Genomic DNA, 16335 nt, shown 5'->3' on the forward strand with positions numbered 1-16335 from the left:
TTTGGAGCGGAGCTCCAGACAATAACCAATTTGGATAACATCCCTGATCAGTTGTGATGTTGTGCCAGTTTTGATAAAATAACTGTTTGCCGGAGTAAGCCACTGCTTCGGAGCAGCGGTAGATGCTTGAGAAGTTGCTTTGCCTCCAACTTTAGCATTGTTCCCTCTAAGGAACCTCTAAAGAAACCTCTGTGTGAGGATGTAGGTGTTTGATCTCTATTGTATGTCGAGGATGACTTGGGTGAGGAAGGTTTAGAAGCCAGTTTGTACTGAGGGTTACGAAAACTCTTGCGAATTGGGCAGTTGGTGCACACCCACAGATTTTGCCACCTCATTCTCCTTTTTCATTTTCTCCAGCGCCTGGTCTACTTCGGTCCCAAAGAGGTGCTGTTTGTTGAGAGGGACATTTGAAATGGTTTGCTGCACTTCTTGTTTAAAACCAGAGACAGAGCCATGCATGGTGGCGAAGTAGAACATTAGTGTTGGTAACCCTGGCTGCGGTATCAGCTGAATCGATGCACAACATATTGGGCGATTTGATTATGAGCTGCCCCCATTAACAATTTCTTGCCCCCTCTTTCTATGTTTCGCTGGGTGGTATTGGACCAATTGCTCCATTTTGTCCCTATGGGACCCATCGTACCTTGCTAGAAGCCCATGTGTATTAGCGATTCTCCAGCGCCTTGCTGCTTGAGCAACCACACGCTTGCCTGATTAATCAATTAGTTTACACTCCTTGTCAGGAGGAGGTGCATCTTGTGCAGCTTGGGAGTGGCCTCTTTTCCTAGCATTTATTACGACTATAGAGTCTGCTGGGATCCGACTCTTAATATACACAGAGTCTGAGAGAGAGGCCTTATATTTCTTCCCTAACCTCGAAGAAATAGCTCGAGCCCTTCCTAGGCCTTGAAAAACATTGTCTGCATGTCTAAGCATAGGGAGATACTGAGTGTTCTTATGAAATGTTGTAAGTGCCTCAAAAGGGAAATCTTCCTCTAGAGGGGCATTAGGCAAGGGTACTTGATGATAATCTGTGGCCCTCCCCACTAGTTCCTGAAAAGAAGTAGTGTCATCAGGTGGTGAAGGCCTAGCTGGGCATACATCAACACTGTCTGTGTAGGTATCAACATCATACTAACACCTGGGATCTCTATATATGTGTGTAACTGGTCCAATTTATCTCCAGTATCCTGTAAGGAAAGAGGCAACACTTGTGGTGAAAATTCCAAGGGATCACCATGCAATTGTTGCGAAGACAGAACCAGGTGGAGGCATGATGGCTGATGGAGGGGACGAAGAGTTTGGATGAGCCACTTGTAGGTCCATCTGTCTTCCTTTGCTCGACTAGAGGTGCAGAGTGGTCTGAAACCTCCTCAGATAAAAGCTGTCTTTTAGAAGGAGTGGAGATAGTAGTCTTTACCAACGCTCTTGCTGTTCTAGGCTGGATATGAAGCAGAGATTGATTGCCTTTGAGCTGCTGCTTCATTTTATGGAGAATGGGCTCCGGTACCGATTTCGATTCTGAAGTCTTTCTGGACTAGAGTTTTCAGTTCCGAATTGGACAGTTTTGGTGCCAGAGTTGTCAGAGCTGAGGCAAGCCACCTTTTAAGCGCTGAGAGAGCCGGAGCTGAATGTGAGGTGGAAGGTTTCTGTGCAGAGAGAGATGCCGTTCGGCTCGGATTGAAAGCAATTGTTTTTGGCTTAGGTTTTGGTGCCCAGCCCGAGGTCAGGGCAACAAAAAAAAAAAAAAAAAAAAAAAAAAAAAAAGTATATTATTGCCTAGAGCTTTAGCTTCCAAGGTGGTAAAATGTTTGGTCGAAGCAGGGGGTGATTTACTCATCGTTTGTTCACCCGGGGGAACTTCATGCATCTCCAGTGTCACTTCGGTTTTAGAGTCTGAAGCTTGTATGGAGAACGTCTCCTCCTCTACAGCTGGGGCCTCCTGGATCGCCTACTCCGCGTGCGGCATTATGCCTGGATACCAAAAATGTCAGGCATCTGTTTTATCACCTGCTGCTGCATTTCTCTTCGACAAGCTCTTCTGTCGCAGTGTCTTGTTTGATCTAAAGGATTGGCAGGCCTCATAATCCTCCTCCCGAAGCTCCGGTGACAAACAGAAGTTACAGAGCTCATGTTGGTCGGTCCGGGGAGGAGGAGGAAGAGGACAGAGCTCATTCAATTCTTCCTTCTCTCCACATATACCAAAATAAACCATACAACAAGTGCCATGTATCCACTCCACAGTTAGACAATAATCCTTCATAAATACGTAGTATCCCAAATCTGAACATGACAGTAGCATAGGTAGAACTAGTATTATTTGATCACCAAAAACATTGACAAAAATAACACAAAACTCTGCACTGTGCCTATTTATACAATATTTAAAACAGCAAAGCCGCCAATATCCCACCTGTCAGATTAGTATATGAAGATGCACACGTAACAATCATAATTGTAATGTAATACTCAAATACTTGTGTGTGATACATTTCAGTGATAAAACATCTGTTTGCAGAGAAAAAGGCTTAATGTGTGACAACTGAAAACTGTCGACGTGGTTTATGAATTAAAGAATGGACTGATTCGGATTACGGTGGACTTCTTTTGTGTGCTCAAGGACGTTTCTTTTTTATATTGAAGTAAAGGCAATGTAAGGGAGAGAGATGACTGCTAATATAAAGCCATTTTTGTCCCAATTTAAAAAAATATATATATATATATATATTTTACAACTAAATAAATATTGGGACTCACCCGCCTGAATCTGGTCAGTATGAGCTTAGAAATAAAATGTTACCTCTTTTAAGGTGCTCACAGTTCAGAGATGTGGAATTCCTATCGCCTGACGCCCGGGACATCTTGTTTGGGGTCAAGGGCAACAAGTTTTTGTTTACTTTGTCTTTGGGACAAGTAGGCCCAACCCTCTGCAGCACAAACCCTTTGGCTGCCTGTTTACAGAGTGGAACTCTCTGCAGTTGAGGTAACGTGTTTCCAAAAGATAATGCTGTTCGAACTTGTATTTATGGTTTATTATTTGAAAGCCTTTATTATTAGGGTGAGTGCTGTAAATAAATGTTTTAAGGTCACACTTCACTACTGACGTTGGTTCCAGTACAAAAAAAAAAAAAAAAAGTGTATACAAATGTTTGAAAAGTTTAGGCTATGAGGCTAAGTATAATGCTCCCAGAATGCGCTCTGATTAGATGCAAATGAAGTGTCATTTAGTAAAATGTGTTGATGCATGCTAGTATTTCCCAAAAATATTTCTAATGGAAAATCAGTGTAACCATTTTCAACATGATTATGGGAAGCATGAAAATAAACAAACACTGACAAAGTCAACTGATCTGACATTTTTAGAAGTCTTTTAGTTTCATCAATGCGTGTCTTGTTTTGACATGGCTTTTGTAACACTTTATTGTTGCGGGAGCTACCAGGCCCTCAACGTTGTAACAAACACTGGCAAAAAATAAACCAAAAAGTTTTTGAACTCTAAAAGCACACATTGCCACCAGTGGCATTACAAAGGCCCGCAGCCGCCCTCCAGGGGGCCCCTTCAGCACAGCACCTGCCCTGAGTGAGTCTGGAGAGGGGGCTCCTCCATGTTCTTTGCAAAGGGGCACCCTCCAGTTTCGTTAAGTCACTGATTGCCACTGTAGTTCCTGACACTGAACAAAACTACTTTGTGTGCCAATATGCTCCTTGTGGAAGAGCAGAATTCGATCACTCACAGTAAAGCCAGCCGAAAGAGAGAAATAGAAGTTTAATAAAAACAAAATGTCTTTATTAACACCAGACCTAATTAGGGACCAAGACCCACGTGTAGGTAGCTTTTTGCATGTCGCAAACAGCAACTTTCGCTGTTTGCGATGTGCAAAAAGCACATTGCGATCCACAAACCCAGTTTTGCGATTCGGTAACCTGGTTACCGAATCGCAAAACGGGTTTGCGACTCGCAATTAGGAATGGGTGTTCCCTTCCTAATTGCGACTCGCAGTGCAATGTAGGATTGTTTTGTGACCACGAATGCGGGCGCAAACCAATCGCAGTTTGCACCCATTTCAAATGGGTGCTAACACTTTCGCAAAAGGGAAGGGGTCCCCATGGGACCCCTTCCCCATTGTGAATGTCACTGTAAACATTTTTTTCAGAGCAGACCAAAACGTTTCATTTTTGTAATGCATCTCGTTTTCCTTTAAGAAAAACAGGCTGCATTACAAAAAAAAAAAAAAAAAAAAAAAAAGCTTTATTGAAAAGCAGTCACAGACATGGTGGTCTGCTGTCTCCAGCAGGCCACCATCCCAGTGAGGGCCGCCATTCGCAAGGGGGTCGCAAATTGCGACCCACCTCATGATTATTCATGAGGTGGGCATTTGCGAAGCCCTTGCGAATCACAGATGATGTCAGGGACACCATCCTACATTTGGATTTGCAACTCGCAATTTGCGGGTCGCAAATCTGAACCTACCTACATGTGGCCCCAAATTCTTAAAGAAAGTCACAAAAGTGCATCTATGGTATATGTTGTACCCCTATAAAATATTTGTGAACTGTAATTTAGCATGGGTAAATACGATGTGTAGATCTGCTCATGTGAAAATCTATTGAGCATTTGCAAGTTCATTTTTCCTCCAGCCACTTTCTTCCCAACCCTGGAAGAAGTTCTAATTCTGCCATTGTCAGGAGTAAATGTCCAACCTTTCTTATTATGGGAAAATATTAGAGAGAAGCTGGTGAAAATCTTTAAAACATGCAGGTTAGTAGGTTTGCAGACTCAAAGGCATTCCAGCCCTGGAACTATTGCTTACTGCTTCCTCCAGCCCCAGTATGCAGATCTGCAGAAAGGTGGCAAAATAAGGAAATTGCTACAGTAGGGATTGAAACTGCAAGTATTCAAGTCCTACTATGGTAGTATCCCTGACATAATCAGAGAGGCTATTATCAGAGCTCTTACATAATGAGATTGCTGCCATAATTTGTCGCCAAACTACATGGCACCAAAGGGACAAGTAGATCTTTTTACAGGACAAGTAGATTTGAGAAGCAACCTGGCCCCTGGACAAGTAGATATTTTAATAAATTCCACACCTCTGCAGTTCAATTTCAGCCATTTTCAAAATATACCAATGCTTCTTTTCAGAAATGTACACTATTTAATGACGCAATTTAAAAAGGAAAGACACGTTTTTGCTTAAAGTGTGCATTAATGGGTTCACTCCCCATGAACAAGTTACTTACTTTTGTTAACGCCTTATCCGGTAGAGGTAATATCTGGGAGCAGAATCCTTACCTTTGGCTCTCGCACCAGGCGTCAGACTTGAGCCGGACATTTTTCTGTATATCAGTTGTCTGCATCGGATATGAGGTCACAGGACATATATAGTCAAAACTCTGGTGTACTGACGTCAGTTTTTCCCAACTTTCCACGCCAGAAGCACAGATGCATGAAGAACAATGACTACTGGTGCATTAAAACTAGGGCCGTGAAAGGGGAGCCTGCCTAAGGAAATTAGTTTGCAGAGCAGGGAGAATGGGTGGGTTGGTAAGGAATCTGCAACTAGATATTGTCTCTTGCAGTTAAGGCGTTATCAAAGGTAGGGAACTTGTTCATCTGATAGAGACTTCTAGCTGCAAATTCCTCACCTCTGAATAGATACCCAAGCAATACCATCCCCGGAGCTGGGGCTCCAAACCAAGATCATACCAGAAAGGTCCTGCAGGATCGAACGGGTAAAGTACATGTCTCTACAAACTGGACTGTCCAGGCAGTAGTGTTTGGTAAATGTATGCAGAGATACCCATGTTGCCACATGACAGAAATCATGGACTAAAACTCCACATGCTAACGCAGGGGGTTGCAGCCATAGCTCAAGTTGAATGAGCACGTAAACCCTCAGAGGGTTGCTTTCTGGCTAGTACGTAGCAGATTTTGATGCAGAGTACAACCCATCTAGAGATGGTCTGCTTCTGCACTGCCTGACCTTTCTTCACACTTGCAAAGCATACAAAGAGTTGATTATCAACCCAGAACTCTTTTGTGTGATCAAGGTAGAACGCTAATGGTCTTTTTGGGTCCAAGCAGTTCTTCCTTAGAAGGATGTGGGTTTGCGAAAAAAGTAGGCAAGGTGAGGGATGACCTAAGGGAAAGGGCGTAACCACTTTTGGCAAAAAGGAGGACCTAGTGTAAAGGACCACTTTGCCAGGATAGATGTAATGGCCACAAGGAAGGCTGTTTTCAAAGTGAGAAGCCTGAAAGGACTATTGTGGAAAGGCTGAAAGGGGCACACATCAGAAAGGACAAAACCAAATTCAAATCCTTTTGGGGCATAATGAATGGGCACAGAGGAAAGATGTGTAAGGCCTTTAAGTAACCTATTAGCAATAGGAGAGTTAAACAAAGCAGGTTATCAGTCAACCTCAAAACAGCAGACAAATAAAATTTGAGTGTGTCTATAGCAGAGCCCTACTTGGCCAGAGAAAGGAACGATGAACAGGATCTCAGAAAGAGGTGCAGAGAGAGTGTCAGACTTGTCTGCGCACCATGCCACAAATTTCTTGTAATGAAAGGTGTACACCGTTTTGGTGGAGTGACGCCTGGCTGCCAAGATTACATTACAGACTTCGGGTGGAAGGTCAAAAGATGTCAAGAGTCGCCACTGAATTGCCACGCAAGAGAGCGGAGGGTTGACTTGTTCAGGTGCAGAACCCTCCCTTGCTGCTGCGATAGAAGATCCTACCGAAGGGGCAGTCTGATCACAGGATGAATGGACATGCTCAGCAGCTCGCAATACCACTCTCCATGCCCAGTCCAGAGCCACAAAGATTGCTTGGGCCCAGTTGTTCTTGATCTTCTGGGGTAAGGGCAAAAGGCATATAGGGGGCCTGAGTTCCACTGAAGACAAAAAGCATCTGAGGAATTGCGACCTTGGAAACTCCAGCACTCAAAACTGCTGACATTGCACGATATGTGGAGGCAAACTGATCTAACCCAGGCTCTCCCCACTGCTGTAAGAGACCTTGTGCCATCTCTGGATAGAGACTCCATTCGTGACCCACGAGGCATCTTCAGCGGAGTCTGTCTGCTCTGGCTTTCAGAGACTGCCAGATGTTGAACCACCTTGGATATGCCCTGCAGTTCCAGCCACGTTCAGAGGTGCACAGCCTCTTGACAAAGGGTCCACAACCCCACCCCGCCCTGCTTGCTGCAGTGTCACATGACAGTGGTGTTGCTATTGAACACCAGTACAGTCTTTCCCTTGATAGAGAAGAAATGCCTTTCATGCTAGCTGGATCGCACAGACCTCCAACAGCTTGATGTGTAGTTCAGATGCTTCGGATCACCATCTCTCAAAGATGGCTGCTCCATTCCAGGAGTGACGCATCTGTTACTGTCAGATGTGGCAAAGGATGGGAGTGGGATCTGCCTCCGACGCCAACTGCAGCTCGCTAATCACCACAACAGATATTGCGCAGTTCCCTCGGAGATCTAGTCCTTGTCGGAGAGATTCCACTGATGCTGCGGCCACTGTTGAGCTGCATATGCCATCTGGAATGTGTCACCAGCAGGATCCAGGAGGATATGAGGCCCAACAGCCTCAGAGTCTTTATCACTGAAATCCAGGAAAGAGAATGAAACATCTGTAACATAGCCTAAATATCCTGGACCCGCCGCTCAGAAGGATAGGCCTGAAACTGCACCGTGTCCAGAATAACTCTGATGAAAGGGAGCATCTGAAAGGCAGGGAGGTGTGACTTTAGCGCATTTATAGTGAACCCCAGCGAATGCAGGAGGTCCGCTGCAGTCTGGATGTGGGAGATGACAGCCTGATGCAAGCCCGCCTCCAACAGCCAGTCATTGAGATAGGGGAAGACTAATCCCTGATCCGCGTAGATGAGCTGAAATCACAGTCATCACCAATGTGAACACCCAAGGGGCGCTGGTAAAGTCAAAAGGGACCACGGTGAACTGAAAGTGCTCATAGTTTGTGGTGGACTAGCCACACGGCTGTCTCCCTGATCCACAAGGTTAGTGGATCCCACGCCATTGCGCACGCAGAGGCTGGGCAGCATGCACAGCATGGTGGCTAGCAGGGAATGGACGCGGTTGGAGACCGCTTCTGGAGCAACAAAAGTGGAGAAAGGCAGACAAGGAGCCCCCGCAACACCCAATGACCTGGCTCTTGCTTGAGAATCCTTGAAGCACTCAAGTGCCAAGTCGGACTTGTCTCCGAAGAGACAGGTACCATCAAAGGACATGTCCATCAAAGTAGCCTGGACATCCCCTGAAAAGCCAGACGTACTCAGCCAACTGTGGCACCTCTGGGACTTGGGAGTTGGTTGTGTACAATCTGCAACAGATGGGGAAGTTAGCTCCGTCTCTCCCACTGGCAACTGCCCAAGAGAGTACAGCCTGGGTCTCCTTTCAGACCTGTGGCAGCACCTGCGCAATCATTTCCCAGAGTGTGGGAATAATGCAAAAAAAAAGGGAATAATAATAATAATAATAATAAATAACAATAACAATAACAATAAAAAACACACCAAAACGCAACACACACACACTTCTTCTAAAGTGTGTCCAGCCTTTTGGATTCCCCATCGGGGAGTGTGGAAGGGGAAAGCGCCCTGGGAATTTGAGGCTTGGATAACCAAGCTCTCAGGGGTGCAGTGTAGGGGTGGGTTGTTGCATCAGAAAGCTTGGGTCCTCCTAGAGTGGGGCAATGACAGCAGGCAATTGTCTTGTTCACTGCAGCCCCTGGGCTGGGTTTGAAACAGGTACCCAACAGAACGTCAGTGAGGGCTTTATTAAAGGGGAACATGGGTTCTGCAGAGGTTGAAGTACCCGTCAGGATATTAGTCCTGAAGGCCACCAAAGGCAACAAGGTCCAATAACTCAGCTGTTTTTCTCACCACCATAGAATAGGAAGATCCCCTCCTTTGTAGCCAGGGTAGGGGGGAGCAAGCATGCCTGTATCTGGAGAAGTATCCAGTCTGCTGCACTCACCCAAGTCTGTTCACCAGCTCAAATGGTCTTAAAGCCGGTATTCTAAAGAGGCCAGGGACCCCTCCCAATCCTCACCATAACAGTCCTGAAGAAAGGGGCTCAGGACCAGACATCGCAGGGGAGACTCCTGCCGGCATCGTATGACACCCATCCGGCTCAGTGTCGGCAGGGAGAATGGGGATGGTGCCGCCAAGAGCACAGAGACCGGTGTCAGGGGAAGGTTGAGGTGGTATGACGGACGTCAGTCCAGTTTCAGGACTGGATCCATGGGTGACCCTCACGGTGCTGAGGCCCAAGGCCTGGAACCCAAAGGGGCCCCTTGCGATTCCACGGGGCCCAAAGGCACTCCAGCACAGTCAGGCTGCCCAAAAATGAAGCGCATGGCCTCATAAAAAAAAAAAAAAATATATATATATATATATATATATATATATATATATATATATATACACACATACATACATACATATACATACACACATTTAAAAAAGAAATTAAAATCCTAATTGGACAGAGATCGCTCCAGCTCCCGGAAACTCGGGGAGGTGAGGATTCGGCAAATGCACCACAAAGCAAGGCGTAAAACATCAACACTCCTTCGTCAGCCGACAGATGAGGGGAAGCTTCAACTTCTTGTGCCTTGACTTATCAGATCACCCGGAGGTCTTTGAGTAGGCAGACTATGATGGAGGACTCCACAACCAATCCCAGGACCTTCCTCTACTCTGGTATCTCGATTTGCTGAGTTGAGCGTTGGGTCACCATCAGCTTCATGGACCACTCCCTCAAAGCCTTCGGATGCGTGGGCAGACACTCTGAGCACAACCGCAGGTTGTGGTCGTTCTCCAGGCACCAAAGACCAATGAGGTGCGAATCCGTCACAGACATTGCCAAGTGACATGACCTGCAGGACTTAAACCTGGTCTTCCTCAATCACCTCCTCCATGAGGAGTTGAAAACTCAAAAATTCTTCAATGCACTGTCAAAAAAGGGACAGCTTTCTTCAGATCAGTGCTAGCTAGAGGGGAAAGAAAAGAGCAGACGTCCGTGCGCTAGGGTGGCACCTTGATAGGACCTGAGATTGCATATCTGGCCAACACCACTTAATGGCACGCTGGGGTACTGCGCCAAAAAATCTCTGGATCTAGTCTGACACGTGGGGAAAATTCAAAGGGAAGGTGTTTGCAACTAGAATCTTCACCAAATACAATGTGCCTAATGTGTGAGGGAGCCTTCTACGTTCAACAGTAGAGTTGCTTCATCCCATTCCAACAGAAAAGACAGAAATAGGGCCTCTTCCCAAATATGCTGCAGTTCTGCACCAGTCAGTCATTATGTCATAGAAGAGGAAATTTTGGCTGCAGGGTTTTTGCACCAATACCACACACCAAATCAAATCAAGGTCCGCAAACTTGTGGCTCCAGCAACGATTGAGACCAGATGGAGGAAATCTAACATTGACAAATCTCTGCCATTCACGGACAATGTAAGTTAGTTTCCTTCAGAGTCACTGTTTTAGAATTTCTTATCTGGGAGAAGAAATAGATGGATTTGGCCTTCCTGGGGTCATTTGGACCCCCTGCCCCAATGTTCAATTTAGACCAACGCAGAAAGGGGTGCTAACAGACAGAGTAGAAATGTTTGTTCCATCACCATATCAACAATCAAGGTAACCCCCAAACCTACATAAAACTCACCTGTGAGAGCCCTCATTTAGCTTCGCCTAGCAGCACCCCGTCACATAAAATAGACTTCTTGGGATGGTGCAACCAATAGTACAAGTAACACAATAGTATCACCACATACCTCAGCTCTATAGTGGGGAAATGGGGGGGGCTGCCCTGTAAGGTGGGTTGTAGTCGTTTAGGCCCCTAAACCCATGACCGCATAAAACAGACTGCATTGCTATTAGGGTTATTTAAAAATGAAGGACCTGAAGTGTAACTTATTACAGGCAGGGTGCACAGGTACAGTGTGTTTGATTTGAATTAACATACCACAAGCCAATATTTTAAAAACAGTAACAAACTACCATCTACAGTGAGAGTGTTAACTTCCGCAGACAAAGGAAGTGACATTTCTTGTAGGTGCTAGGAGTAAAGAAAAGAAAGTACGAAGGAAGATTTGCTGGACAATCAGCTTTAAGGGGTTATTGGCACAGCTATAGGAGTGTCAGTACCGGAAAACATTGTGAAGGGTATTCTGCTGAGGGTAATGGAATGTAAATAGCAACAGTACCCCTCCCGCGACCTAGTCCACCTGTTACAATACTGGAAATTGGGAGCCTGGGCTAATCTGGACAGAAATGCCATGAGTAAACAAATGACATCACACTCATGATAAGCAGTTCAATTTGCCAGTTGTAATGGAAGTATGACCTTAAGCTATTTCATGCATTTCTCTGAAACAGCCTATCTAACCACCAGTCTCCAAGCAAATGTGCTTGATAGACTGCCAGTTTGAACAATTTCATCTTCTTTGGTTTTCTGATATTAAGGTAGGTTGGCCCAACCTATGGGCCTTCCACCATGTTTCAACAATGTAAAAACCTTTTTCAGCTTGTCTTGAACGTACATTCTTAATTAACCTCTAAAAGTAATTCAGGCCATACTTTAGGATAGAGGAAGGCACACAAACATAGGAAAACTTTTGCTTTATGCCAAAATCTGCAACCGGGAGGATGAACTAGAGGGGAAAATTGCAAAAAATATGGAAGAAAATGTAAGAAGAGTTTCCTCATAGGTGTGGTTCACATTTCTCTGTCTTGGCATCCCTTTCTCTTCAATATTTTTTGGGACTGTACATCCAACAAAGATCTTGTGGTCACTCCTTTTTCATTTTTTAATCCTCTAGGTATACAAGGTTCAAAGAGTGAATGAGAGTTAACTTCTTTGAAAGTAATTTCCTATGTCTTTTTAGTGTTAACTCTGGCACACACAACTGTGGGATGTTTCTGATGGTTAACCGCATCATACAAGTGAATCTGTACTCAGTCTCCTGTTGGAGAAAAGGCACATGAGATTTAATCATTGGTAAGCCTTGATGCCAATGTAATAAACAACTTACTCCGCTCTGTGCAAGATGCCAGCCTGCCCCTGTTAAAACAAAGGAGCAGCCCCAAAGGTGCAGGGATACCATTTGCCCTTCAAAAGCGGCATCCCCTTTGAAGCTCAACTTTTGGGCTGACACCTTGTTTGGCCATGCTGCCAGAAGGTCAAACCTTTTCCAACGGCGGACCTTTGTGTTCCTTTCAGAGTGTCCTTCACCCCTCTCCCAGGAAAGTAGAAGCAGTTTTAAAGGATAGCTACATGTGTGCAGCCGTAAAGGTCGCTTTGGGCAACAAAATGGAAAGTTTCTAAAGTTGTCATTTGTATACAAATTACATTACTTGAGGAACAAGCCAGGTTTAATGCAACAATTCTTTTGAGAGCCTGAAGTAGTACACTTAGTAGTCCCATTCAAAAGCTGGTTGAGCTGTGAGAATGTAACAGTATACTCGCAAATGAGGTTACTAGCCTTTGTACAGTAAAAACAATTGTCAGGACACAAAAACCCAGAACATGTCCTAGCTTTTGTTATACAGCATCCTGCCTTAGGGATCATTAGGCTTGCCACTAGGGTGACTTGTGCACATACAAATGGCAAAGTTGAGTTAAGAGTGTAAATATGCTCTGCTAGCCTGCAATGGCAGGCTGGGAACCGTGCTTCACTTTGTCACAGTAAGTGCTGCAGTCCAGGACCCCTGCTACCATATACTACAGAATTATAAGTAAGTTAACGTATGCTAACTGTGCACCAATCAATCAGACATATGTTTTTAAAGGTCAGAGCACTGGCACAGTAGCTTGTCCTGTTTAAAAGTACTAAGCACACTTAAAGGTATAGTGCCATTAGACTGGTTTGCCTTGTGCCTCTATTCTACCAATGATACTTCAAGGAGGCCGCCAGTGTGGGAATGACGTTTAGGCACAGAGCATGTTTTTGCCTTTACAGTTGTAGACAAAAGACAGCTTATATGCTGTAGCTTTGGGAGAGAATCTGAGCATAGTTGGGTCATTTGGTAGATGAAAGCATTCAGAAGCTCTGGTGCTTTTAAGACACTTTGGTGAACTTTGACACCATAGACAACTTCACCCTGTAAAGAACCCTATGTGTGTCAAGACTGAGTGGGCAACTCATCAAGCGGATAACATCTTTCCTGCCATACCAACAGGAAATAATTAGGATTTCTCCTTCCTATTCCACATCAAAGCAAGTTAACTGTAGCATCACACAGACAATTAACTTAGTCTCCAGTGCTTTTCAATCTCTAGGTATGGTCCGACTGCCCTTCCAGAACAATTAGTGGCTCCCATTTACAAGTGACATATTGCAGTGTCCAAATCAAAAGATGGTATTAACTCAGAATATCCAGAAGGTTGTTGTGCCTGAATATGTCACACTGGTAGAGGTCATGGAACTTAATGAAGCTGAATCAATCGACTACTGAGGTATTGCTAACACCAAATGACTGTACCTCCTGGCTTAAGTACTACTAGCCACTATACAAGCTGCCTGCCCTCCTCATCACCCACCAATGATGTATAAAATGTGGATATCTATTTGGACATCAACCCCACACTGGTCAGACTGTGGGTTCTACAGGTCTGGTTTAGGATCTGGCCAATTAACAAAGCTAAAGAATCTCCAATCATTCATGGTTAACAACTGGAACATCCCATGGTAAATGCCCAGGGATTCAAATTAAGCTTGATTACACTTCTATTGTTTAACTAGTGGCCCCTGAAAAACTTTTTTATTGTTTATAATTGGTTCAAAACACTACCTACCTTATCACGGACATCTTAAGACAGGACAGAATAACACCCATTTTAAGAGTCCTTCATTGGCTGCCTATTAAATGTAGCGTATCCATAAAAGTGTCCAAATTCTATACAAAAGCTTAGACCAACACAGCCCTACCTTTTTAATGACTAAATTCTCATTCCACCAACCAGCTTCTATTGGCAGTGCCTCATGTTAAAGTGGTCACTTATAAAGCAAGATCCTTCACTGCTGTAGATAAACTTTAAAACTCATTCCAGCCTCAGTTTGCTTGGAACCAAGTCTAGTAAAGTTCAAGAAAGTCATTAAAACCTGCCTTTTAGCCAATAGCCATTGCTTTGCTTTGCTTTGAGGTCCTACCAACCAGTCAGCATAATATGACTGGTTCTGAAAGACCTTTAGTGTAATCAGCCGTCATACAGCCCATCCATTGCTTACCAGTAGGTGGCTTTGTCACTCATTTACTTGCTTCTTATTTAATGGCTTGCCTTTCACTTCAAGTTTGTCCCTCTGGTGGAGCACAGCCTAATTTCCATCCTTTTGACCGACCTGATTGTATCATTCCACTACTCACTTTAGGGGAACTTTTTTTCCATTTTGGCTAAGCACTCCTTAAGAGTGCATGTATTTTTCAATTCACTGCTTGATGTACTTCTCGTTGCCAAATACCAGGGCTATCGCTCCCCTACCATCTTTTTTGCTTTCCCCCAATGCGCTACGCACTCTTGTGTTCTTCTCCCTCCAAACTCCTCCCACTCTCCCTGCTGCCCTCCCTTGTACACTTCTCCCCCACTCGGTGTTGTTTCTGCCTGGTGTGCTGCATGCTTTTGTGCTTCTCGCCCCACCCTAGTGTTACTCTACTGTGCCTCACGCTTCTTCCCTTCTCTTACACCCACTCCTCTGTTGCCTTCCTGCAGTCCTCATTTTTTTGCACTTTTTTTTTACTGAACCACGTGATTCCCACCATCTAGGATTGGTATAGGGAAAACAAAAAAAGAAAATAAAATGGTGCCTGCATCATCTTTCAGATTGATGTGAAGGGCAACAGCGATCAGATTACAGAGCCTCTCTACCCTCTTTTTGTCAATGCTGTTCAGCATAATCTCGTTTCCTCCTCTGTAACAGAAGCCTAGCGTTTGAGGGCTCTATAAATACATTTGACATAACATCCTTGGTGTTAAAGTCCAAATCTCTACTGCACTTCAAGGTATGTTTCAATTCAGAAGCTTGTTTCCAATGCACACGTATTTAGGGATTACATTTACCGCAAGCCACGCTTCTATACTAAGGCAAACGTTGGGTGCCCGCTGTTCATGTTTTAGTTTCACTATCAACAGTGATCATCATCACAACAAACTGAGGTAAACGTTAATGGCAAATTTCTATATCTACCCCACCCCAAAAAAGTGAAGTGTAGGAGTCTAGACAATACATCAAAACCAAGCACCCTTGTATAGCTTGCCTGCGCAATTTTCCCCACCAAAATGTCGAGACCTGTGTATCACTTGCTATCACACCAAAAATCTCTGCATATAACCCTTATGAATCAATGGCAGAAGAAAAACTAAAGATGAAGTGTTGGGGAGCACTCACTGCGTCAATGGGGGAGATAGGTTCTCAAACAGCACATAGTAGCAGGTAAACTTTCATTTATGTAAAACAAAGAACAGGGCAACTTCAGCCACCAGAGTGAACTTACATTTGATAATTTGATACATTAGTTTTGATGCTGGATTTTAATAGTGATCCTAATTGAAAGCAACGTCCCTGGTAAAAAATAAAATAAAAGGTGATAAAGCCTTTTCTTGATCCTGATATAGATTTCCCTGTGCACCATGAAAATACAGTAGGCCACATATCAATATTTGTGCATTATTTTCAAATTTCGTAAACAGTTGCAGAAACTTACTGTAGCCAATGACCACCTTTAAACTTTGTTGAATAGCATACACTGTAAAGGTAAACCAACCCTTCTCTTTACAGCAAAAGAAACCCTCCTTTGAAGGATCATGCTTTCCAGGTTTGACGGTCCGCTGGACAGGAAGAGTGCTAACTGTTTACAGACTGAAAAACATTAAAATCAGGAAGCATCTGCACTGTGATTCCAGTAGAAACTGCTAACACCGGCCCAACGGTGTTGTGTAACTATGCAAGAGAATGACATTTTTAATTACCTGTACCCAAGAGTAGCCCACACACCAGTGTTATTTGGTAATAAATTGGCACGCTCCTACTTTGAACAGGAGCATTATAGATGCTTTAGATTAAGAAGTTTGTACAATAAATAAGATACATTTAAAAACAAATAGCACTGCATTTGTATCTTTTTTCAGTGTACTGCTGCTACCATTTTTCAAAAACATCCCTCGAAGTCAACATGACTGAAAACAGATATTTTACAATACATACTACTTTTGGCTACATACCAAAGGGTCCTTCCCATTGGAGGAATCTGCATCTAACCCACCAGTGACATCAAGAAGTGTAGAATCCCTACAAGAGAA

At 44.1% G+C, this 16335-nt stretch overlaps 1 protein-coding gene across 4 annotated transcripts in view; it reads right to left on the reverse strand.

The window, feature by feature from the left end:
• The window catches only part of ASH2L (ASH2 like, histone lysine methyltransferase complex subunit), a 231446-nt gene that overhangs the window by 193425 nt on the left and 21686 nt on the right, over window positions 1-16335 (reverse strand). For all 4 annotated transcript variants that reach the window (XM_069213442.1, XM_069213441.1, XM_069213444.1 and 1 more), the window contains one exon: window positions 16258-16324. In XM_069213442.1, the coding sequence (XP_069069543.1) occupies window positions 16258-16324 (67 nt within the window). The remainder of the gene's footprint in view (window positions 1-16257; window positions 16325-16335) is intronic.

Source organism: Pleurodeles waltl, chromosome 11 (assembly GCF_031143425.1).
Source record: "Pleurodeles waltl isolate 20211129_DDA chromosome 11, aPleWal1.hap1.20221129, whole genome shotgun sequence".
In the NCBI taxonomy this organism is placed as follows: domain Eukaryota; kingdom Metazoa; phylum Chordata; class Amphibia; order Caudata; family Salamandridae; genus Pleurodeles; species Pleurodeles waltl.